The sequence below is a fragment of the Mustela lutreola genome, chromosome 5 (genome assembly GCF_030435805.1).
Source record: "Mustela lutreola isolate mMusLut2 chromosome 5, mMusLut2.pri, whole genome shotgun sequence".
NCBI lineage: Eukaryota > Metazoa > Chordata > Mammalia > Carnivora > Mustelidae > Mustela > Mustela lutreola.
Window position 1 is genome coordinate 34,231,551 of NC_081294.1, and position 22,422 is coordinate 34,253,972.

At 49.1% G+C, this 22,422-nt stretch overlaps 1 protein-coding gene and 1 long non-coding RNA gene across 7 annotated transcripts in view; one reads left to right on the plus strand and one right to left on the minus strand.

Annotated features, from left to right (window-relative positions):
- The window catches only part of NIM1K (NIM1 serine/threonine protein kinase), a 64,016-nt gene extending 41,678 nt beyond the window's left edge, over positions 1 to 22,338 (plus strand). For 3 of the 4 annotated variants that reach the window (XM_059173920.1, XM_059173919.1, XM_059173921.1), the window contains 3 exons: positions 519 to 1,532; positions 15,188 to 15,456; positions 17,548 to 22,338. In XM_059173920.1, the coding sequence (XP_059029903.1) occupies positions 1,259 to 1,532; positions 15,188 to 15,456; positions 17,548 to 18,297 (1,293 nt within the window). In that variant the 5' untranslated portion in view covers positions 519 to 1,258 and the 3' untranslated portion in view covers positions 18,298 to 22,338. The remainder of the gene's footprint in view (positions 1 to 518; positions 1,533 to 15,187; positions 15,457 to 17,547) is intronic. The other variant, XR_009353769.1, reaches the window with a different exon arrangement.
- LOC131831718 (uncharacterized) lies at positions 5,805 to 12,849 on the minus strand. 3 transcript variants are annotated; one of them, XR_009353771.1, is made up of 3 exons: positions 12,783 to 12,849; positions 10,049 to 10,155; positions 5,805 to 5,979 (listed from the first exon to the last, which is right to left on the minus strand). It is a non-coding gene; the product is annotated as an uncharacterized LOC131831718 (long non-coding RNA). The 3 variants fall into 3 exon arrangements; XR_009353772.1 differs by lacking the exon at positions 5,805 to 5,979 and adding an exon at positions 9,232 to 9,311; XR_009353770.1 differs by lacking the exon at positions 5,805 to 5,979 and adding an exon at positions 9,259 to 9,338.
- Positions 22,339 to 22,422: the final 84 nt, after the last annotated feature.

The window sequence follows — 22,422 nt, forward strand, 5'->3', positions numbered from 1 at the left end:
ATCAGCCTTTGTCATAAAATGGCAAGTAAAGAGAGTGGGAGCAACCAATCTAGGAAAATCTATACAAAAACATACAGGGTAACAGGAAATATAACACACACATTGTTATTTAAATCAGTGTAAGAATTTTTGAAAACTGTATTAATAGGAAATCTTTATCATCATTAGTGCTATATCATTATTTTAAAAGTCTGGCTTTAAAGCAATTCAAGGCAACATGCATATTTTCCTAAATGTCAAGAAACAGAAAAATAGTTTTGCTAAAAATATTTACAGGCTGTGAAGTCTTTTCTAAAATGTAGCTTGAGGGAGTGTGTGTATATGTGTGTGTGTGTACATTTTCTTCTTAGTAAATCATACATAATCAAACATTTACTACCGAGAGTCATAACTGAAATTTGTGTAGTGGTTTTTTTTTTTTTTTTAGATCAATGTTTATAAGGCAGTTTCATGTTCATTATAAATCCTGTACAGTACATTAGCATAGGCAAGTAAATTTTCTTATTCTCTGTTTTCAGGATGAATCAGCACCTGCCAAATTTTTGAGACAGCTCGCCGGCTTAGAGGAAGGCTCATCTAAATAAAGGCCGGCTAAAGTGACGTCGCAGGGACTTAATCCTTCTCAGGCAGCCCGGCAGGCAGCCCGTGTGACCAGAAGGCAGATTTGCAAGTTTCTTCTTTCCTGGGGTTCAGATCATTGGGCCCCGGGGGGGGGGGCCCTGCAACTCTCCAGCAGGAAAAGTGCAAAATGAAGGGGGTCGGAGCTGAAGGCCAGCAGCAGGGACCTGGGGGCCTCCGAGGGGCCCTTACACACCAGAGTGGAAGATTCTCAGGCCGTCAAAGGAAATAGCAAACTGGAGCCTTTGTCTCGGGTGCGGGCACCTACCACAGAGCATCAGACCGCATGGGCCGCTGGACGGTTCCTGGAGCCCAGACAGGAAAGCGGTGATGGTGACTGGGTGTGTGCCCGCCGGACCGCGAGCGCTGGGCCGTGCACCGTGAAGAAGCGGTGGGATGTCCGCAGTGAGGGGGGCAGCTCTCGGCTTGGCGGGGCAGGCTCTGCCGGCCTGTCCGCCTCTGCCCTCGTCTCCCTGAAGCCTCAAAGGGGACTGCGTGCTCTGCAGGCCGGCGGTCACCGACGCGAGGCTCTGACCGGCCCCAACTCCCCTCGCCCACCCCCTTGGCCCTGGCGCCGCTCCTCACCTGCCTTCCACCGGAGCCTCTCGGCCGAGACGGAGATGCGAGCCTGTGGTGGACGATGACCGCGGTGTACGCGCATGGAGGCGGCCTGGTGACCCCCCACTACGCCCGGTGGGATCGGCGGGAGAGCGTGGAAAGCGGCAAGGACGAGGAGCACGGGCAGCCCCGCCGGCTGACGCCCTTTGAGAAGCTGACGCAGGACCTGTCCCAAGATGAGAAGGTGCTGAGGGAGATCACGCTGGGGAAACGGATTGGCTTCTACCGGATCCGAGGGGAGATCGGCAGCGGGAACTTTTCCCAAGTCAAGCTCGGGATTCACTCCCTAACCAAAGGTAGGATCTGCCCTTCCAGGATCCTCTCCCCTGGCACCGGGAGCTCGTCTGGGGCAGGGGGCTCGGAGGCCAGGGCCAGGGCAGCGGGTGAAGTGACATCCCCGAGGCCCTGAGCGTCGCAAGCCTTGTCCCCTCACACCTTCCTTTATTACCTTCTGTTGATTTTCACAGGAACACTGTGAGGTCAGTATTTTTATTTCCATTTACAGATAGGGAAACTGAGATCAAAAGAAGTTAAATATTGTTTTGGCAGTTCAATCTTGAAAGATTTTGACTCTAAAAACTCTTTCACCATACCGCATGGATGAACTCATTTCATGTGAGGGGACTCTGTCCTCTCCAGGCAGGCCTTGGAGCACTGGGGTGGGTGTGGCTTGGTGCCCGGAAAGTTCATCTTCCAAATCCTTATTTATAACCTGTGTGTGTGTGTGTGTGTGTGTGTGTGTGTGTGTGTGTGTGACAGGATGACACAGGAGACCTCCCAGGTCACCACTGTCCGTGAGCAGGACGGTTCAGGCGCCCCTCCTTCCCCAAGGCTGCTTCTATTATATCTGGAGGAAAGGCTCTGGATCTCAGGACCCTCTCTGCTCCCATCTACTGCATACCCCTCACTGTTGCTTGGCTCCTTGCTCTCTACCAAAGCCTCCTGATGGCCTGGCTCTGGACACTCTGGACCCCAGACCAGCAGCGCCTGCCACTCTGGCCTCAGGGAGGAACTATGCAGAGAGCCCAGCAGCCCTTTGCTGGCCAAGCCCAGTGCCCAGTGGGCACTTCTCCGTGTCACCTGAAACTTAGCTGAAGCCTGGAGATGCTCATAAGGGAGTTGGAAGGCAGGAAAAGTACACTTGCAACTTGGTATGATTTACCAACTTCCTAAAGCCCACGGACTCCACACTGTCCCCGCGACATTTTCTCACCTTGGCCCCAGCCTACTACCGTATCTCCAGGCGCCTCTTTTCTTATATTAGAGTTGTCTTTGGTTTTCTTTTTCTCTGACCCCCAATCCCATCCCTATATTTGGCCCCTACGTAAAAACACCCGCACATACATACACATGCGTGTGCACATGTGTTCCCACGTCATGGGGGCTCCAAGTCTCCTTCCATCTTGCTCGGAGACCAAGTGTCTGGGTCCCCACGTCCTCACGTCTCGGCTACTCTCCCGACTTGCCCTGGTAAATGCCAGTACTTCTGGGAGCCTGTGCTTCCTCAGGTACAGAATGCAGCCGGGGACCATCCGACTTGACCCGCAGAAGCAGATCTAGTGCTGTAACGAGAATCTGACTGGGACCCATGGTCTAGAGCAAGAATGAGAGACGAGGCTAAGGCACGGGGAGAGAGAGGCCAGAAATTGAGGCAGAAGACATGATCAGGAAGGGGAGAGGAGAAGGTGGGTGAAGGCAAACCGGGAGAGGAACGTGTCCAGTGCAGCAGACAGGCCGTGAGGCAGGAGTCCGAGCGAAGGCCGCCGGCTGTGGCCAGCTTGGAGCCATTTCCCGAGTGTGGGTTCAGGTGTTGGATTCCAGTGGCGAGGAGACATTGTGGGGGCAGTGGAGGGACTAGGCACCTCAGAACCGGGCAAATTTGTTTTAGATCCTGCTTCAGTCCCTTACTAGGCACTTCCTCTTTGGTCCCTAGTTGCCTCAGCCATAAAATAGAGAGAATGATTCTTAGAATTGCTGGGAAAATCAGAAACAACATCTATAAAGTACATGGCACATAGTAGCCATCATGGGTACAACTCAATATTTTTATTCAAATAAACTTATTTCAAAAAGAAATGTAATATTATTTATATAATGAAAAACCAATGTCACTTGTTCTGAGTAGAAGGTAATGGTAAAAATAGGTACTATGCAAACAAATGTAAAAGTTCTATTATTTATGTATTTTCCCGGTTTTATTGAGACATAATTGACATATAACACTGGGCATGCTAAGATATACATAGTAGTGATTTTATATCTGTATATGTTGCAAAATGATTCTTGCAATGAAGTTGCTTCAAACATCTGTCACCTCACAGAGTTAGGATTTTTTTGTGTATGGTGAGAACTTTGACCATTGACTCTCACTCATCAGCAACTTTCAAGAAGTTTTCAGGGAAAATCGCCAAGTAGTAGAAAGTAAACCACGCCAATAGCCAATCTGAGACTTTCTATTTGTGTTACTCAGGAGAATTATAGACTAACTCTAACAGGAATGGTGTTTTTAGGCAGTGATTCAGGGCTGGCTAAGGCGGGTCCCCTGCACGAAAATCATTCCGCGCCCCACAAGTGTTACAGGCTCCCCTCCGGGAAGCACTGACCTCCTCTGGTCCCCCTGTTTTGCGGAAGTAGCCCGAGTCTGTCTTGCAGCCTCCTTCCTGCCAGTCCGTCTCCCTGCTCAGTGCCTCAGTGACAGCTGTGTCTTTAAGTAGCAGAAGGGCACGCACGAAATACTGTGGGAAGTTACTAGCTTGCAATCTGTGAGACTTGGGTGGGATTCCCATTCTTTTTTTTTTTTTTTTTAATAAAGATTTTTATTTATTTATTTGACAGACAGAGATCACAAGTAGACAGAGAGGTAGGCAGAGAGAGAGGAAGGGAAGCAGCTTCCCCACTGAGCAGAGAGCCCGATGCGGGGACTCGATCCCAGGACGCTGGGATCCTGACCTGAGCCGAAGGCAGAGGCTTTAACCCACTGAGCCACCCAGGGCGCCCCTCCCATTTTTTTTTTTTATCTCTCACTGCATAACATTGAACAAGTGACTGTATCATTCTGTGCCTCAGTGTCTTCATGAGTAAAACTTAAACATGTGCCATATTGAATACCTACCCTGTGCCTTAGACAGAGCACCCGGTAAGTATTCATTAAATGCTAATATTAGTCTGATTTCAGAAAAGTCTAGGTTCTTTGGGCCTGCTGAGTCACTCATCCCTGGGTTCATGGAACAGAAGCGCACTCACATTCGAGCACGTGGAAAGCGGGGCATCGTGAACCGGGGAGCCCCGTGCGCCCACAGCGGAGAAGCAGAGCAAGTTGCAAGCTCTTACTCCCTCCACCCCTCCTTTCTCCGGGGCCTCACGGTTTTTCATTTCTACTTCCCTTGATGAAAATGTTCCATCTTCAGACTTCGTTCCAGAGCGGCTTTCTCCGTGTAGCACTCAGAAGACTCCTGGCCGGGAATGGCTGTTGCTGACCCCCCCCCCCCCCACCCGTCTGCACGGTCTCCCGGCGTTACTACCCATCTCCGTACTGCTCGCCTCGTCCAGCTCACAGCTGACCGGGAATGCCCTTGCTCCCCAGCCAGCGGACACCAGGCCGCTGCTGAGTGCAAGGTCACGCCCTCATCAAGTCAGCTGCAGCCTCTAGGTGGCGAGTCCCATGACCCCATGACCATGTCAGCAGAGTCTGAGGTCCTGACTGGTGTGTGGGGGGGGAGTAGCAGAGAGCGCAGCAAATCGAGGGACACATCCACCATGGGGGGCAATAAGCGGCGGAGGCGAGAAATCAGCACGAGCCAGGAGCCAGAAAGTGTGAGCCTGGAGACAGGCTGCTGGGTGAGGAAGGCCGAAGAGACAAGCAGCAGAAATGGGATTTAGGTAACCATTGCCTGCTCGGATGCCACAGGCTTCTCCGTGGCTGCCTTGCGAAACTGAGTTGTGGCTCCTTGAGTTCCAGAGAACATGGCCTTTTCCTGCTGTGCAAGCTGGGCGCGTCAGTGGCCTCCCCCACATGTGCTCCGCACTGCCGAGCTGCCCCAGCGAGCCTGCGGGTCAGAGGTTCGCCGTCACCCTCCGGCTGTGGGGCATATGTGCAAAAGAGGGGAGGAAGGCCCAAAGCCCAGGCAGTGGGAAAATTGACTTAACGAGACAGTTTAAGCAACAGATAATGTAAAGTCCGGTCACTGAGCAACTGAAAAATGACTCCTGGGCCTCCCCTGTAGGCCCATCTTGTAAAGGCCTGGTCCTAGAGCTGCACCCACCTCTCTTCTGCGGTTCTGTCTTCGGTGAGGCCCCTAGTTAGGAAGCAGCTGGAAGGTGACAATGAAAGGAGCTGAGAAGGGAGTTGGGATGGGGAGCCCATATGTCAAGGGGTGTGAGGGCTGTCAGGCAAGAGAAAGGGGGCTCAGGTACTGGGAGATGGCCTGAGAGAAGGAGGGGGACATTTAGCCACCTTGGGCTGACTGGAATGGAAAGACAGATGCCCCATGCCTCCAAAATCTTCATTTCTTTTTCTTTTTTTTTTTTAAGATTTTATTTATTTTATTTATTTGTCAGAGAAAGAGAGAATGAGAGTGAGCACAGGAAGACAGGGTGGCAGGCAGGGTCAGAGGGAGAAGCAGGCTCCCTGCCGAGCAAGGAGCCCGATGTGGGACTCCATCCCAGGACGCTGGGATCATGACCTGAGCCGAAGGCAGCTGCTTAACCAACTGAGCCACCGAGGCATCCCCAAAATCTTCATTTCTGAAAGAGGAGAGATGGAAGTGGCTTAGTGAGCAGCTTAGAAAGCCACGCTGGGAATTTCAAACAGCTGTCCCACTGCCCGGCCCCATCAGACCATGTCACATGGACAGTGATTGTATGAATGTGGTCCTCATACAAAGCCAGCTGGCCCAGAATTGTCATCAGGTTTTCTAGGAAGTATGGGCAACCTAGATGAGACAGGGGAGGGGGTCTCAGGAAAGCAGAGGGTTTGGGTGCTGGGAGCAGCTCCTAGGATGGAGGTTTTTATTGTTGTTGTTGTTGTTTTAAAGATTTTATTTATTTATTTGACAGAGAGATTGAGAGAGAGAGAGAGAGAGAGATCACAAGTAGGCAGAGAGGCAGGCAGAGAGAGAGGGGGAAGCAATCTCCCCACCGAACAGAGAGCCCGATGCAGGACTCGATCTCAGGACCTTGAGATCATGACCTCAGCCGAAGGCAGAGGCTTAACCCACTGAGCCACCCAGGTGCCCCCCTAGGATGGTAGTTTTTAAGGGTCCCAGCTGTTCTGGATGGATCTCTAGGAAGAAGGCTCCAGGAGAGGCCCCTGTTGGCTGGAGTTTATTTTTATAGCTAACAGCTCAGATTTCCCTGGGCCTGGCAAGCCGATAGGGCAGCTAGGAGTCCCCTTTTAAGCTGATTAGAAATTTCTCAAAAGAGATGATGCACTCGGCTTCTGAATATTTTATGTTCCATCTGTTGTCACAAACAAAAGTACATGAGGCCACGGGTGCCCGTTCCTTTCTCTGTCGCTGCCCTTCCTGACCTCCTCTTCCCTGGTCTTCCTGTTCAGTCTGGTCTCCCATTTCTAGAACCCTTCTTTCATCTCAATTGACTTATTCATCTGTTCATTCATACCCCCCCAACCCTTCCTTTTTAAAAATATAATAAACTCTCCTGGGCCCACATTTTGTTTTGGGCCTTAGGGAGATGAGTAAGATAGAATTCTAGCCTGTTGGGAACTCGAGGTAGGTCATGGAGACTGGCTGTAATTGTAGGAGCTGCCACAGGGTAAAGCCAAAGGGTGTGCTCCGTGCACCCGAGGGCAGCCGGAGAGGGTCCTGAGCAGGATGGGCTCGCAGTAGGCCTTGAGGTTTATGAAGGGTAAGGACCTATGCGCTAGGGAGGGGAGCCATTGGAGGTTTAAAAGGAATAAAGAGCAAGACCCACAGGGTGAGGCCGGCAGGGACTAGACCCTGGAGAGTCTTGCACATTTGGGGTTTGTCATTTAGGTATGGGGAAGCCACTGAGGAACTGTAAGCAAGAAATTCATACAGGTGGTTAATAGGATTAGTTTTCAGTGAGGAAAGCAAATTGGAGTGTGACAAAAGTCAGAAGTCAGAAAAAATATTAGTCTGATGGTTCAGATGAATGACGATGTCCATCTCAACTAAAGAAGTGACAGAGGAGCACCACGGTGACTCAGCTGGTGGAACGTCTGACTCTTGCTTTCAGTTCAGGTTATGATCTTGGGGTCGTGGGATTGAGCCCTGTGTTGGGCTCAACACATGGTCAGCAGGGAGTCTGCCTGAGAGTCTCTCCCCCTCTGGCCCTCCCCCGATCTCTCTCACTCTCTCTCTAAAATAAGTAAATCTTTAAAAAAAAAAAAAAAAAAGGATTTGTCCACATCACAAAAAATTTTAAAAACAAAGCAAAGAAGTGACAGAAAGGATGGAGGGAAAAGGAAGCACTTAAGAAATATTTCAGGATACCGGAACACCCTGTGGTGAGTCGCATGGGTGAGAGCAGGAAAAGAGAAAAGGTTCTGAAGGTGACCCCCAGGTTTCTAGCTTTAATGACTCAGCAGTGAGGAGTGACTATAGGAGAAGAAACGGGATTTGAGAGTAAAAATTTGGAGGCACTGACATGGAGTCCAACAGCCAGCTTCTAGCTCCAAAGAAAGTATGAATAGGAAATAAAGATTTGGGGCTTAACAAATTCAGGGAATAGTGAAAATCTTGGGTCTTCCACTTATAGGCTCCTTGGTGTCATTGAAGCATTTTGAGTTTCTCCCCAGTAGTTATAAATAATAACTATTCAACAAGTATTTGGTGAATTAAATTAGTGTAGAACGTCTCATAAAAACCTAGCAGAGAAGAGATTTTCGAGGAAGCAATGCATAGCAGTGTCCTCTGGTAGGTCCTCTCCGTGGTCCCTTCTTGGCAGACAGGACTAGAGATTAACGCAGTCTTGAGTCAAGCTTCATAGAGAAGGCCCACAGCCTTAAAAGATGTAATATCTCCTCTTGAACAACCTTCATTAAAACAGCAAGTAAAGCTTGTTTTCTCATTTTAAAAATGGTTACTTAGTGGCTTTGGTGAACCCATCCTAAAAATAAGTCCAATAATAGAAATACTGGAACCCAAAAATGCTCCTTATAGTGTTATCTCTAGTGCAAAGGACTGGAAATCACTGATGTGATCCAACAATATAAGAATGGTCAGGTAAATGAAGGCATATACGCTGGATGGAAGGTGTATGGCCATTAAAAATCAGGACTATGAAGAGTCCATGAGAACATGGAAGGTGCCTGGAACAAAGAAAATGGTAAATGATAAAGCTCGGTGCCAAACTGCGTTTACTCTGTGATAATATTCCTCACCTGGTTCTTGTGGGGCTGGTGAGAGCATTCATTCAACAAATAGTTGTTGAGCTCCTACTCTGTAACAGGTCCTCTTCTAGGGACTGGGGGTACAATGATGAACAAATCAGACAACAACCTCTGTCCTAAGGAGCTTATATTCCAATGGGGAGAGACAGACAAAGGTAAGCCAGGAAAGTACTCACTCTGTTCCATAGTGACAAGTGATAAGAGGGAAATCGAGGGGGAGGATAGGAAACAGTGAGGCCACATTTTAGGTAAGTTGGCCAGGACAGCCTTACTGAGGGGGCAATCCCTGACCTGAAAGAAATACGGTCTCTGGCCATTGATGTGGGGGAGAGCGTTGTCAGCCGGAGGGGACAGCACGCCTGAGGAGGCAGGACGCCTGTGGTACTCTGGGAATGGCCAGGGGAATGAGGCCAGGCGGCAGCGGTGACCGGGTCGTGTGGGGTCATTATGTCGTAGGAAGGACTCTGGCTTTTCCTCTGAGTGAAACCAGAGCCCTCTGAGGGAGCAGAGACCTGATGCGATCTGGCTTATGTTTTAATAGGATCACCCTGGCTGCTCGGTTGAAAATAGACTGCAAGGGGTCAAAGTAGAAAGAGAGAGATCAGTGAGGAGCGTAGGGCCGTCATCCAGGCAAGAGGGAACGGTGGCTCGGAGCAGGAAGGTAGCAGTGGGGTGCGGAGAAGCGGCTGGATTCCGGCTGTGTCTAGAAGGTGGAGACAGACAACAGGATCTGCTGACGAATTCAAAGCGGAATGTTAAAGAGGACTCAGATACTCAAAGACTTGTGGTTTGGGCAAGTGTAAGACTAGACTGTCCACTTGCTGACACTGGGAGGGCCAGGTCTGGGGCAGGGGGAGATGGGGAGCACAGTACTGAACATGTTCTGTTGTGCATGCTTGTTGCACATCTATTACACACATATGGCAGAGGGTGCCTCCTCCCTCCCCCATGTCTCCTAACACCTTACCACATCAGTGTGTGCAAGCCTGCCCCCGCCCCTCCACGAGCCAATCTCTCCATCTCCTAGCCTCTGGGCTCTCTCCTGCTGGAGCCTGCTCTTCCCACATGCACGGGAGGCCAGAAATAAACAGGAATTTATATCCCCCTGAGCAGCTGACAACCAATCACTGGCAGTAGTTGATTTATAAATACCCCAGCTCTTCTCGTGGTATTTAGGCATGTAGCTCTTAGTAGGGTGACTACTAACTTGCCTAGTAACACACCATTTACTGGCCATCTTTCCTTTCCATCTCCGTTCTTCGTTCTTCTACCTGTATTTCCCAGGTTACCTCCTTTGTCCACCTGAATCCCTGCCTCAGGCTCTGCTTCAGGCAGAACCCAAACTAAGATGACTAAGTGGAGAGATCATATAGGCAGATGTGTTTATACATCTGGAATCACTAAGGAGATGATTGCAGGGAAGGAGTCCAAGGACGGCACCTTCAGGTAGCCGACATTCAGAGGCTATGGAGATGAAAGGACACCGCAGTGAGACTTGGAAGCAGGAGAAGCAGGAGATACCATGTGATTTCACTGATAGGTGAAATCTAAAAACAAAACAAACAGATTCTTAACTACAGAGACCACGGGATGCCTGGGTAGCTCAGTCGGTTGAGCATCAGACTCTGGATTTGGCTCAGGGTAATGATCTCAGGGCTGTGAGGTCGAGTCCTGCGTTGGGGTCCACAGTCAGCAGGGAGTCTATTTGAGATTCTCTCCCTCTCCCCCCTCCCCCACTTGCACACAAGCTCTCTCTCTCTCTCCAAAATAAATAAATCAGTCTTTACAAATTAATTAATTAATTAAATAATGCAGAGAACGAACTGGTGGTTGTCAGAGGCAAGGGGGTGGGGGAATGGGCAAAAGAGGCAAAGAGGATTAAGAGGTACAGACTTCCAGTTATACAATAAGCCACGGAGAGGAAAAGCACAGCACGGGCATGTGGGGAGTGATGTTGTAATAACGTCGTACGGTGACTCCTTATGGCAGTGAGTGCTAGGTCATGTGTGGGACTCGAACCACTACGGATCCACCTAATTAATAAAACATCATACTCATATTTATAACGTAAACCAATATAACATCATATTCAACTACACGTCAGTAATAAAAAGACAAAAGAGAGCTAGGAGAAATGTCAGAAGTGTGTGTTGCCCTAGAAACCAAGTGATAAAAAAGTGTTTCAAGGGGGAGGTATAAAGCCTAAAAACTGACCATCTGTTTTAGCAACTTGGGGGTCACTGGTGACCCTGAGTGGTCTCCAGAGTAGGGTCTGCATTCCCCAGGGGATGCCCAACATGAGTCACTGGATGACGAAAGACAATATTAGAATTGCCATTTCTGTTTGTCGTTCTATCTTTTTAATATCTATGCTTATATGTATTTAAAATGTGTGTATTAGTACATGCATATAATTTCTAAATATATATACTAGAGTAGTGCTCAAAAGTGTTTTACTGATAAAGCCAATCAGAAGCTATATAGACCAATACCCTAAGGTATCAGGTTCTTCCTGGTTCGAGATCTCTCCTACACGTCCCTACCATTAGAACCTCCTCTTACCACTTCTCCTCTACTTTCCTCTAGCTAACAGATTCCAGAGAAAGGCCTACGAGTCCTCACTGACCCCAGACTAGGGCCACAGCCGGCTGCTTTATGCTCACATCACCTCTCACACCGGTCCCCTGTTACCCTGCTGTGCGGGCCACCTTCCACCTCCTCCCCAGACCCACTGTCCACCCTCATTCTGCTCTCTGCCCCAGGCTGCGTCAAGTCTCCTTCGTTCTCTGGGTGCCCGTTGGCTTTGGTCTCTTGCAGGGGACCAAAGGAAGGAGAGGGAGGTTTGATCTCTGTTCACCCAGACTCTCATGGTAAGGTTGGCTCAGCTTGGCTGAGTGTCTGGAAGGAAGTTCTCAGCTCTTCTCATGGCAAACTTTTCTACACAGCACTCTGTGTTCTGATATCTATTTTCTCCCCTTTTCCCTTTGGTCCCACAGACAGATTTTGCTGGTCCACTCTAGGTCTAAAAATGGGAATTTGTTGCTGATACTTAGCAATTGGAACATTTGCATAAAATGATGTCTGGCTTCTCTTGAAAAAATTCAGATTTGACAACACTGAGTCTCCATTCTAAATAGGGACAACTGTCTGGAGTGGCATTTGCACTGGGGCATGTACTCCTCAGCACTCCACAGTCCCCACTAATCCCTATTGCCTTCCAATAAGTGTGCCACCCTATCTCCACCCTGGCCCCCTCGAGATACTGGAGTTTGCGAGTCCTAGTTTAAGGAATGTGTTGCCCACTACATGGGACCTGTGTCAGACTCTCTACTAGATTTGGAAAAAGAGAGGGTTACTTTCTTCTCTCTCTCTCTCTCTCTCTCTCCCTCCAGTGCCTGCACCAAGAGGGTCCTCTCTGTGGGACTGCTATAATCACCATCTAAACCACCAGGCTGCTCTTAGGTCTTCTATCCATTTCCCACAGTGCAGCCAGAGTGTTCATTCTGACCTGGAAATCAGATGATCATACTCTCTCTCCCTGAAACCTGCAGACTGTCTGCCACTGTCCACCAGATAGTCTGCCTTTCTTGAAAAAGCCTCCAAGGTCCTGGGTTTTCCACTGCTGCTGACCACACAAGACTGGTTTGGGCCCACTCCCCTCATTCTCTGTGTCCAGGATAGTGGGCTCCCCTCACGTCCTCGAACACACACGTCATCCCCCGCCCAGGCCTGGCCCACCTCTTGGCCACAGCTCAAAGGTCCTTTCCCGGAAAGGCGTACTCCTCCCTCACTTGGGCTGCACTTGTCATAGGGGCTTTTTTCAGTCTTTGTCCCTCACTGGACTAGGAACAGTGTCTTCTTCATTGCCTGGTGCACGCGGGTGCTCCGCTGTGCTCACTGACCGCCCGTCGGGGGAGTGGACGTGGAGACCTCACTCTTCCTGGAAGGGCAGTTTCTGCCATTTGATGACCATTCCCAGGACCCAGGCCTCTACAGTGGGTTCTACGATCATCCCTTCATGGTATGAAGCATGGCAAGCATCTGATTTAACACACAGTGGAGGAAGCGGGTGGGGAGGAGCATGAGGCCCCGGGGTGCCCAGGGCATGGAGTGTAAAGAAACTCCACTTTCCACCCCCCGCCCCCTGGCCCCCACAGTCCCTCTCCTGCCTTACTCCAGTCCAGACCCTGGGACGCCAGCCTTGCCAACAGCCACTCAAACGTTGAACAGAAATAAGACTAGGCTTGTGCTCCAGGGAGGCTTGTGCTCCAGAGAGGTTTGTGACAGCAGCCTGACCGCTCCATGACCTGGTCATGGGTGCCCGCAGTGTGGGAGGCCGGCTGTGGCCGCCGGCCAAGCTACAGAGGGGACGCGCGCTCGCTCTCGCAGACGTCGGGGTCAGGATCAAGGGAGAGTGGGGCGGGCTCTTCTGCAGGCCGTCTGCCAGATTCAAGGATGGTGCTCTTTATTCCAGCCCCTACAACAGCAGCTCAGCTATCCGCTACCCAAACCTAAAGCTCCTGTTTCTGGGCAGCAGCTCGAGTGAATCTTACTCCTAAAAACTGAAGGGTAGAAAAGCCGCGAGCCAGGCTCCAGTGGCATGCCCCTCCAGGCTCGCTGGTGGGAGTCCGTCCCTGGGACTCGCTGCCTGCGGAGGTTATGCAAATCACGAGGGTTTCTTCTCCCTTACGGCTCTTCACCTTCTTCCCCAGTATCGCCTCCACCAGAGTGAGTGAGGTCGCATCAGACGCCAGTGGACCCTGCCCCCTTCCATTCCAGAAGCCCTAGTGAACCTACTTTCAGCACCAGCAGGGCTCTGATTTCAAGCCAGCTGCATCGGTTTTCATGCCCACAACCACTGTGCCAAAGTTCTTCAAAACACTTGTTTTGCAAGTGGGTCAAAGGGAGCCCTGCAATCCTGTTTTCTCTCTTACTTTCCTGGAACCTTCTTTCCTTACCTAATACAAAGTCCGGTCCAATTCGAACCAAAAAATGAATTGTTTTACTTTGGGTACTTTCATCATTTTCAAACATTGACCACTTCTATTACATGATTTATGTTAATCGTATAAATTAATTGTAGGAAAATTAGAGAATATATATACATAAAATTTCTTTTTTAAAAAACCACCCATGATCCCATTATTAATAACTGTTCTAAACATTTTGGTGCATTACTTGCCAGATCTTTTCGTATTTTGAATTTGTATAAGTGTATATGTGTGCAAATGTGTATTTGTATTTTTTCTCACTTGTTCTCTATTGAACATCTCTTCATTTTAATAAGGATCCACATCATGTGGCTAGCTGCTCGGTTACTGTTACAGAGACAGATGAACCAGACATCATTTTAACCCTCTCTCTGGCTGGATGCCGTTCCTGACATCACGGAAGTCTCCTTCCACATCTAGTCTTGTACACGTGTCAGACGATTATGATTTCTTTAAGATTAATTGCCAAAGGTCGGGGCACCTGGGTGGCTCAGAGGGTTAAGCCTCTGACTTCAGCTCAGGTCATGATCTCAGGGCCCTGGGATCGAGCCCCACGTTGGGTTCTCTGCTCAGCGGGGAGCCTGCTTCCCCATCTCTATCTGCCTGCCTCTCTGCCTACTTGTGATCTCTCTGTCAAATAAATAAAATCTTTAAAAAAAAAAAAAGATTAATTGCCAAAGATGAAATGGCTAGGTCAAAATGTGCAGCCATTCTGAGGACTGTCAATACGTAATAGCAAATTACAGTCTGGAACGATCCGACTGGCAACCCATCCCACATCCTGGCTCGTGCCCTCCTGGGGCTCTGCACATACTGAGCGCCGGTGTGGACTGCACAGTGATGTTACGTGCTTGGCATGAACAAAGTCAGATAAAATGTAGCCACGAGAGAAGGAGTAGGAGGGACACACAGAGAAGGAATCAACATGTAGAGGCTAGTGTGCTGAGATCATCATACAAAGAACACACAGACATCGGAATGTCCTGGAAGAGGCTGGTTCCGAGGCTAGCCCACAAGGCTCATCAGGCCTTACTTGCGTAAAGAACAGGGAAGCAGTGGCGAGCCAGGTAGAGGAAATGTTCCAGATGGGGGACAGGTCCCAGACTGCGATTTGCCGTCCCTTTTCAGAAACAAGCAGAGGTTGTGTAATGGTTGAACTACAGTTCTGTGTGGGGCAGGAGTATCTGTGGACAGGGGCGATGCCTGGCGAGGCAGAGGACCTAGATTGGGTCTGATCAGGAGGGCCTGTCTGGGCTAAGCAAAAATCTTTCACTTTATCCAGGAAATTAGATAAATATCATCAAACTGAAACTTCCTTGGAAGACAGAAGTTGGCATCAAAATCTGTGTGTGGAAAAAAAAAAAAAAATCTGTGTGTGGAAGACTCACCCTGACCCAAGAGACGAGGACTGATGTCAACTCGAGAACGGCTGTCATCACCACTGAAGAGCTCTGTGAGCTTGGGAACAGCCGTTCACCCTCTGTGTCTAGTGAAATAAAGTAGCCAATCAAGCTCCCTCCCCATTCAAAAAATCTCTATGCACCTATGAACACTGGCACATCCTTTGACTTTTTTTTTTTTCTCCCAGAAAAGGTGGCCATTAAGATCCTGGACAAGACCAAGCTAGACCAGAAAACCCAAAGGCTACTATCCCGTGAAATTTCCAGCATGGAAAAACTGCACCATCCCAACATCATCCGTCTGTACGAAGTTGTGGAGACCCTATCCAAGCTCCACTTGGTCATGGAGTATGCAGGGGGTGGGGAACTCTTTGGAAAAATTAGCACCGAAGGGAAGCTCTCAGAGCCGGAAAGCAAGCTCATCTTCTCCCAGATTGTGTCTGCTGTGAAGCACATGGTGAGTGGGGGTGAGGAGAGGAGTCTCACTCCCATACTCCCCGCATCGGAGCATGGGCTTTGGTTCACCACCATCTGGGCGTCCCAGGAGGCTTTAGTCCCATGAGGGATGGCAGGCGTCCCATCTGTGAGAGTCCAAAGTCTGGATGAGATCACACTCGCCTCTGAAGCAACACCCAGGGATCTCCAGTTACACGGCAGCCTCCTGGCTTCTGGGGCAGTTGGCAGGAGTCACTCCCAGTAACAAGAGGACCCTCATCAGGCCCTGGCCACCGCCATTTCTCCACACCTGTCCTCCACTGCCAGAGAGCCAGCTCCTCTCTGCTGCTTGGCCCTGTCTTCATGTCTGTGTGTAGGACGCTCTGTCCCCTCTAACCATGTCACATTCCAAATCCCATCCACCCTCATGTCTCTGCTCAGCCTTCCCTCTCTCTGGAATATTCTTCAATCTCCCATCAGCTTATGCAGATCATTCCTGCCTTTGGTGAGTTCCTCCAGCTCTGGCTGCCTCCATGCTCTTCCGATTTTTAACATTTGGTGATGCTATTCTTACCTTAGTTCCCTGATTATTTCTTTAGGTAAATCTGGACTCCTAAACCACACCCTCCAGTTCCTCCAAGAGCTGGTTCTCACTTGCCCTCTCCGCCATTGGCCGTATTGTGCGCACACAGAGGAGCTGGAGGCACGGGCCTGACCACCACCTCCATGGATCCGTTAGTCCACAAGTCTGAGCTGTCCTCTTTATCCAGAGGGTAGAAAAGAAACATTTGTCTGGGGACTGTGTGAGCTGAGAACCTGTTTCTAGTTCATTCCTCTGACTGGGCTCTGTGGGGTGAGGCTAGGACCAGAGACTTCCTGAACCAATCACTAGAGGGAAATTAGTGACCTGGAGCCCCAAGATAGGCATCAGGAGAGAGAAGGGGAGGGGAAAAACGAGCAAGAGAGAAGAGCCCGACTGTAACGGCGGTGGGTGTTTCAGACTCATGGTGCCACAGGTGGCATTCAAGTGGCCCTGTGCTGCCGTGAACTTTCCCAGGCCAGGGAGTGGGCAGGACACACATCAAACAATAGAACAGATGGGAAGAGTCTTCTTCATCCTCCGTAGAAAGGAAATTGGGTGGGAGAGCTAAAGAGAATCAGGCTGAGTCCCCTGTAGCTCTGTGCCCTGACATTTCTCCCAGCTGCCTGGTCTCTGAAGGGAGGAAGAGAGGATCATGGATGTAGATCCGGGTTCCACTGAGTGTGTTGACCCCGTGCCAGGACCTTGCTGAGCGCCTCAGATGCAGCACTCGTGCAGGCGGCTGTCGCTGTCTCACTTTACAGAGAAAAAAAACATATTACACAGCCGGTATTGTTGAACCCAGAATTATCCAAGCCACCAGGCTCCAAAGCCTGGATTCTTACCCCAGGAAGCCCAGCAAAGTAACATTAAACCATCTCCCAAGAGCCCTGGGGACTAAGGACGTCAGGGGTCCCAAGTTGTCTGTCTGGATCCAGAACGTGAGAGTGGGGGTGGGGCATGTGCTTGCCACCCACAGCAGGACCTGCTGCTAGAACCTTGCCAAATATAGCCTTTCTTTCTTTCTACTGAATTCTATAAAGACAAAGGAGCCCCCTTGGTCCCCCACAAAGAAGCAAGGGTTCTGAACCGTCTTGGTGTTGGCCCTCCTAAAGAGACAGCTCAGCCAGGAAAAAAAAAAAAAAAAAAAAAAAAAAGATTTATGGCCTCAAATAGGAAAGATTAGTTTCACTGTGTTTCAGAACATGCAGTTTTGAAAGATCTGGGTTCATTTCTGGCACTAATTCCCAAGTCCCATGTGTGGGACAGACTCCTGCCATTGTCCCATGGAAGAACAGAAGCTTTGGTCTGTTCGAGGGGGTGTCATGTTTGCTAAGGGTCAGGACCGGGCAGCCGGCCGGGGTCGGGGAGCGGTTCACAGGTCTGAGTTAAGTTGACATCCGTGGAGCTGCTGTTATTACCCCCATCATCACCTCACCACAGTGAAACATCAGAGCCACTGACGCCTTTATTATTTTCGTGTTGGTATTCTACCTTGAAAACGATGACTTTTCCCCATGTCTCCTTCCACAGCACGAGAACCAAATTATTCATAGAGACCTGAAGGCAGAAAACGTATTTTATGCCAATAATACCTGCGTGAAGGTGGGTGACTTTGGATTCAGCACCGTAAGTAAAAAAGGCGAAATGCTCAACACCTTCTGCGGGTCGCCCCCCTACGCCGCGCCCGAGCTTTTCCGGGACGAGCATTACGTGGGCGTTTACGTGGACATCTGGGCGCTGGGGGTGCTGCTGTACTTCATGGTGACGGGCACCATGCCCTTCCGGGCAGAGACCGTGGCCAAGCTGAAGAAGAGCATCCTGGAGGGCGCGTACAGTGTGCCCCCGCACGTGTCGGCGCCCTGCCTCCGCCTCATCCGCGGGGTCCTCCAGCCGGTGCCCGCCGACAGGCACGGCATCGACTCCATCATGAGCAACGAGTGGATGCAGGGGGTGCCGTACCCCACCCCTCTGGAGCCTTTCCAGCTGGACCCCAAACATCTGTCTGAAACCGGCACCCTCAAAGAAGAAGAAAATGAGGTCAAAAGCGCTCTAGAACATTTGGGTATTACGGAAGAGCACATCCGCAACAACCAAGGGAGAGACGCCCGGAGCTCCATCACGGGCGTCTACCGGATCGTCCTGCACAGAGTGCAAAGGAAGAAGGCTTTGGAAAGCGTCCCGATAATGCTGCTGCCGGACCCTAAAGAAAGGGACCTAAAGAAAGGGTCCCGTGTCTATAGAGGCATAAGACACACATCTAAATTTTGTTCAATTTTATAAATTGCGTTAAACTCCTGGTCATTATCCAAGAGCATTGTTGCTGCTTTTAAATTTTTTCATGGACAACTTGGGTGGAGACATTTTTGTAATGTTTAAATAAATTTAAATTTAAGATATGCATTTCCCCCCCTTCCAACCAAGTCTAGATTTGCTCTCTTGTTCTTAACCTCGAGCAGTCATTCATTTGTTTAATCAAGAAATATTTACCCAGAGCCTCCTATGGGCCAGGCACTCTTCCAGGTGTGGAGGAAAGAGCGAGCAGTGGGACGGGCTGGGCCCTTGCTCCCCTGTGCAGGATGTTCCAGAGCTGGACAAAGGCACTGACGGAAAACCATGTAAGTACAGCGCGAGATAGTGACAGCCGCTCCTGCCAACCCCACGTTAGGGGCCTTGTCGTCAGCGTGTTTGGGTGCATCTACACTGTTTTTCCTAACTTAGGCCACAGTGTCCCAGTCTGCTCCTATTCAGGCTCTGACTTTGATCCAGAACTGTCAGGACAGTGTTTCATCCCATCTGCAGCTCAGCCAACCGCCCGGTTAGACCCCAGGCCTCTTTCTGGTACTTTTCCCTGGGCTGCGGGAGGTCAGGCTCTCCTCAACCCCAGCCCCAGTGGGCCTTGAGGTGGGAGTTGGCTCACCTAGGCCTGTATTTTTACCCCAGGCTTCCCAAGCAGTTAATAAAAACTAGCCAAGCGCACAGTCTTTCTCACGGGCCCCTGCTGGTCAAGCGCCACGGGTACTGGGAGAGCCCGCCAGCCCTTGTCCGCCTGCACCGAGACAGGAGTCTGGGTGGCCATCATGCTGTTCCCACACGCCGGGGCCAGTCAGCGTCTGCTCAGCAACAGCCCCTTATGTCCTGTTGTTAACAAATTACTACGAGTGTCGCTGCTTAAGCAACGTGAATTACTATCTGACAGTTCTGAGGTAGAAACAAGTCCACATCAGGTCTCCCCGGTGCTAAGACCAAGGTGGCATCAGGGCTGGGTTCCTTTTTGCAGGATCTAGAGAAGAATCCATTTCCTCGCTGTGTGTGCTTCTAGAGGCTGCCCACGTTCCTTGGCTCATGATCGCCCTCCTCCTTCTGCAAAGCCAGCAGTGTTGCATCTCTCTGGCCCTCGATCTACAGTCATATCTCCCTCTGATCGCATTTGCTTTTGCCAAGTAAGGTAACATAGTCACAAGTTCCAGAGGTAGTCATCTTCAAGGATGGCGGGGCTGGGGGCAGGGGGGCTGGTGTCGAATGGCTACAACATTTTGCCGACTACAGATGGCAGTGGTGCTGATTGCTTTGACAGGTGAGTAAACCAGCTCCAATCTATCCTGAGGATCTGCACTGTAGAGCTGTTCTGGGTACCGACTGTCTTTGCCTGGATTCTAAAAAAAGCCTGAGACAAAAGCTTACATGCAACTGACCTATTTGGGAAATGATCCCAGGATGCAGAAGGTGTGCAGGAGTTACACAGAAAAGAGGGAAGCCATGGGCAACGGGTAGTCGATCTCCAAGAGGAACCTCTGGAATGCTGCTCAGAACTGTCTACCCAAGGGATGAAAGGAGGAAACACTTAACCGCCAGCCAAATGTCCACCATTGGTTAAGGGTGGTTCCATGGGAACTGTACCAAGTGAATTCTGTGGGAATCTTGCAGTGAAGGTACAGTGGAAGGTATATAGCAGGAATCCAAAGGAAGGTGCTGGGTATTCTCTGAGATCCTGGTCGAAGACTGAATGGAAACAGTTGCTAGACCTGTGGCTGGAGCTGAGGGCAGGCCAGAGAGCATCTGATATGGGGCCCAGGGGTTTGGATACATAAACCAAAGGCTCTAAGGCTAAACGAACGAACTGGGCACATGTGAGGAATGGAGAAGACAGGGTAGATGAAAACACTGTAAACCTTGGGGAGTGTGGTACTGACTTGAAGTAGGCAGAGAACAGATACCCTAGGCAGTTGCAAGCCTATTTGAATAATAAATTTGACACACAGGACAAAATGTGCTCACTGCAGAGTAAGGCGGTCCAGTCAGCCTTCAAGGAGGAAGCAGCTCTCGAGATGAGGCCCCAAAGTTCAACAAAGTTTGCTAAGATGGGTTGGAAGTGCTAGTTTAACAGCATCTGGAAGGCAAGGAGGCACGGGATGCTTTTGCAAAATTAGTCTAACAAAACTGTTATTCTCTTTTTAATTATAGGTGCATATGCAATGATGAAATAGGACAAAGATGAATTCCTTGTTTTTTTACTTCTAAATATTTAAAATGAAAACTTGTTTCTTATTAAAAGCTGAAGCCCTGATGATCTATAAATTTCCTGAGGATTGGTATCCATAATTTTCAGCATCAAATTACTACCTTTATAATAATTTTTTGTGGGGGAGAGGAATCATAGGTCAACTAACTATTCACTTTGACCACCAATCAGGGAAAAAAAATGAAGAACTCAGGGTTTAACTAAAAGTAGTTGCTAGATTTCTTCCCATTCAGCTGATGATGTACTGTAAGTTGGCTAATTGAACATAGTAATAAATAATAAAAAAAAAAAGTAGTGGCTAGAAATTTTAAAGAAAGTGTTAATTTTTATGTCAAGATTACCTAGCCCTAAATTATTTAAAGATCTTGTTACGTTCCGTGCTTTACTGACCCCTTTAGTGTTTCTCTCTACAACATTTCAAGGAGACATGACATGAAGTGTTTCAATTGAGTCACAGGAGTATCAAAAGCAGCTGTTTGCATCTGTTTGAGTATTATCTCCTGTGAATCTTAAACTTATTCATTAGTATTCATAAAAACAAAAGCCAAAATGTTAAACAAAAAAATTAAGTGCCCAAATAGAGCACAAATTCCAACAAACATTAATTAGCATGGAAGAATTTGCAAAAATGACCTTACAGAAAGAACACTAGCCCGTTTTCTAAATGACCCAGAGGGACAGACTCTCTTGAAAATAAATTATCACTAAGTATTGAATCTACACATGACATGATGGTATGAGCTGAACTGGGCTAGAAGATAATCAGGGTTAATTCCTAATTCATACAATCCTGAGAGTGGATGGGGCTCTTAGAGGTAATTAGTCCAGAGTTCCCGCCACTGCAAAAACTCTAAAACCCCTGGGAGCACCAGCAACATGGGGCTCTTAGGGGCACCCAGGTGGCTCGGCTGGGTGAGTGTCCAATGCTTGATTTTGGCTCAGGTCAACATCTCATGCGGTCATGGGATCGAGCCCCAGTCAGGCTCTACACTCAGTTGGGTTCTGCTTGAGAGTCTCCCTCTCCCTCTCCCCTGCTCATGCTCGCTCTCCCTTTCAAATAAATCAATCTTAAAACATGTGGCTCTTAGGTTGGAGGCTCTTGCTGATAATAAGTCATTCTATATGGACTCTTAAATTTGCTTTTAATCTTTAATTGGTAACTCTTAATCTTAGGTTGCTTTTAGGAAAACCTAGTAATTCTCTTCATAAATATTTATGGCAAAGTTTATTTTTTCTTTTTTTAAAGATTTTATTTATTTGACAGAGAGAGATCCCAAATAGGCAGAGAGGCAGGCAGAGAGAGAGGAGGAAGCAGAGAGCCCGACGTGGGACTTGATCCCAGGACCCCGAGATCATGACCCGAGCCGAAGGCAGAGACTTAACCCACTGAGCCACCCAGGTGCCCCTATGGCGAAGTTTATATATGTTTACTACCCGATTTGGGAGCTAATGTCTGTGTCTGAAGTGTAAGAATAATAAATTCTCAGTATAAATTCTTCTATACTAGATGAATAGCTCCTTGAAGGCAAAACCATATGTCTTAAAGCTCTTTTAATCCAGAGTGCCTTGCTTATATCAGGTTTTCAAATGTTTGCGGAATGATGAGTGAATACGGGTGCCTGGGTGGCTCAGTCAGTTAAGCGGCTGCCTTCAGCTCAGGTCCTGATCCCAGGGTCCTGGGACAGAGCCCACTCTCAGCGTAGAGCATGCTTCTCCCTCTCCCACTTCCCCTGCTTGTGCTCTGTCAAAGAAATAAAATTTTACCCCCAAAAAGATAAATGAGTGAATAAATGAACAGAAATGAAACAAACACCCATATTTACAAAATATCAGCTATTAGCTGATTTCTTGCCTAAACTGTTAGTTTAGGAGGGAAAAAGAATACA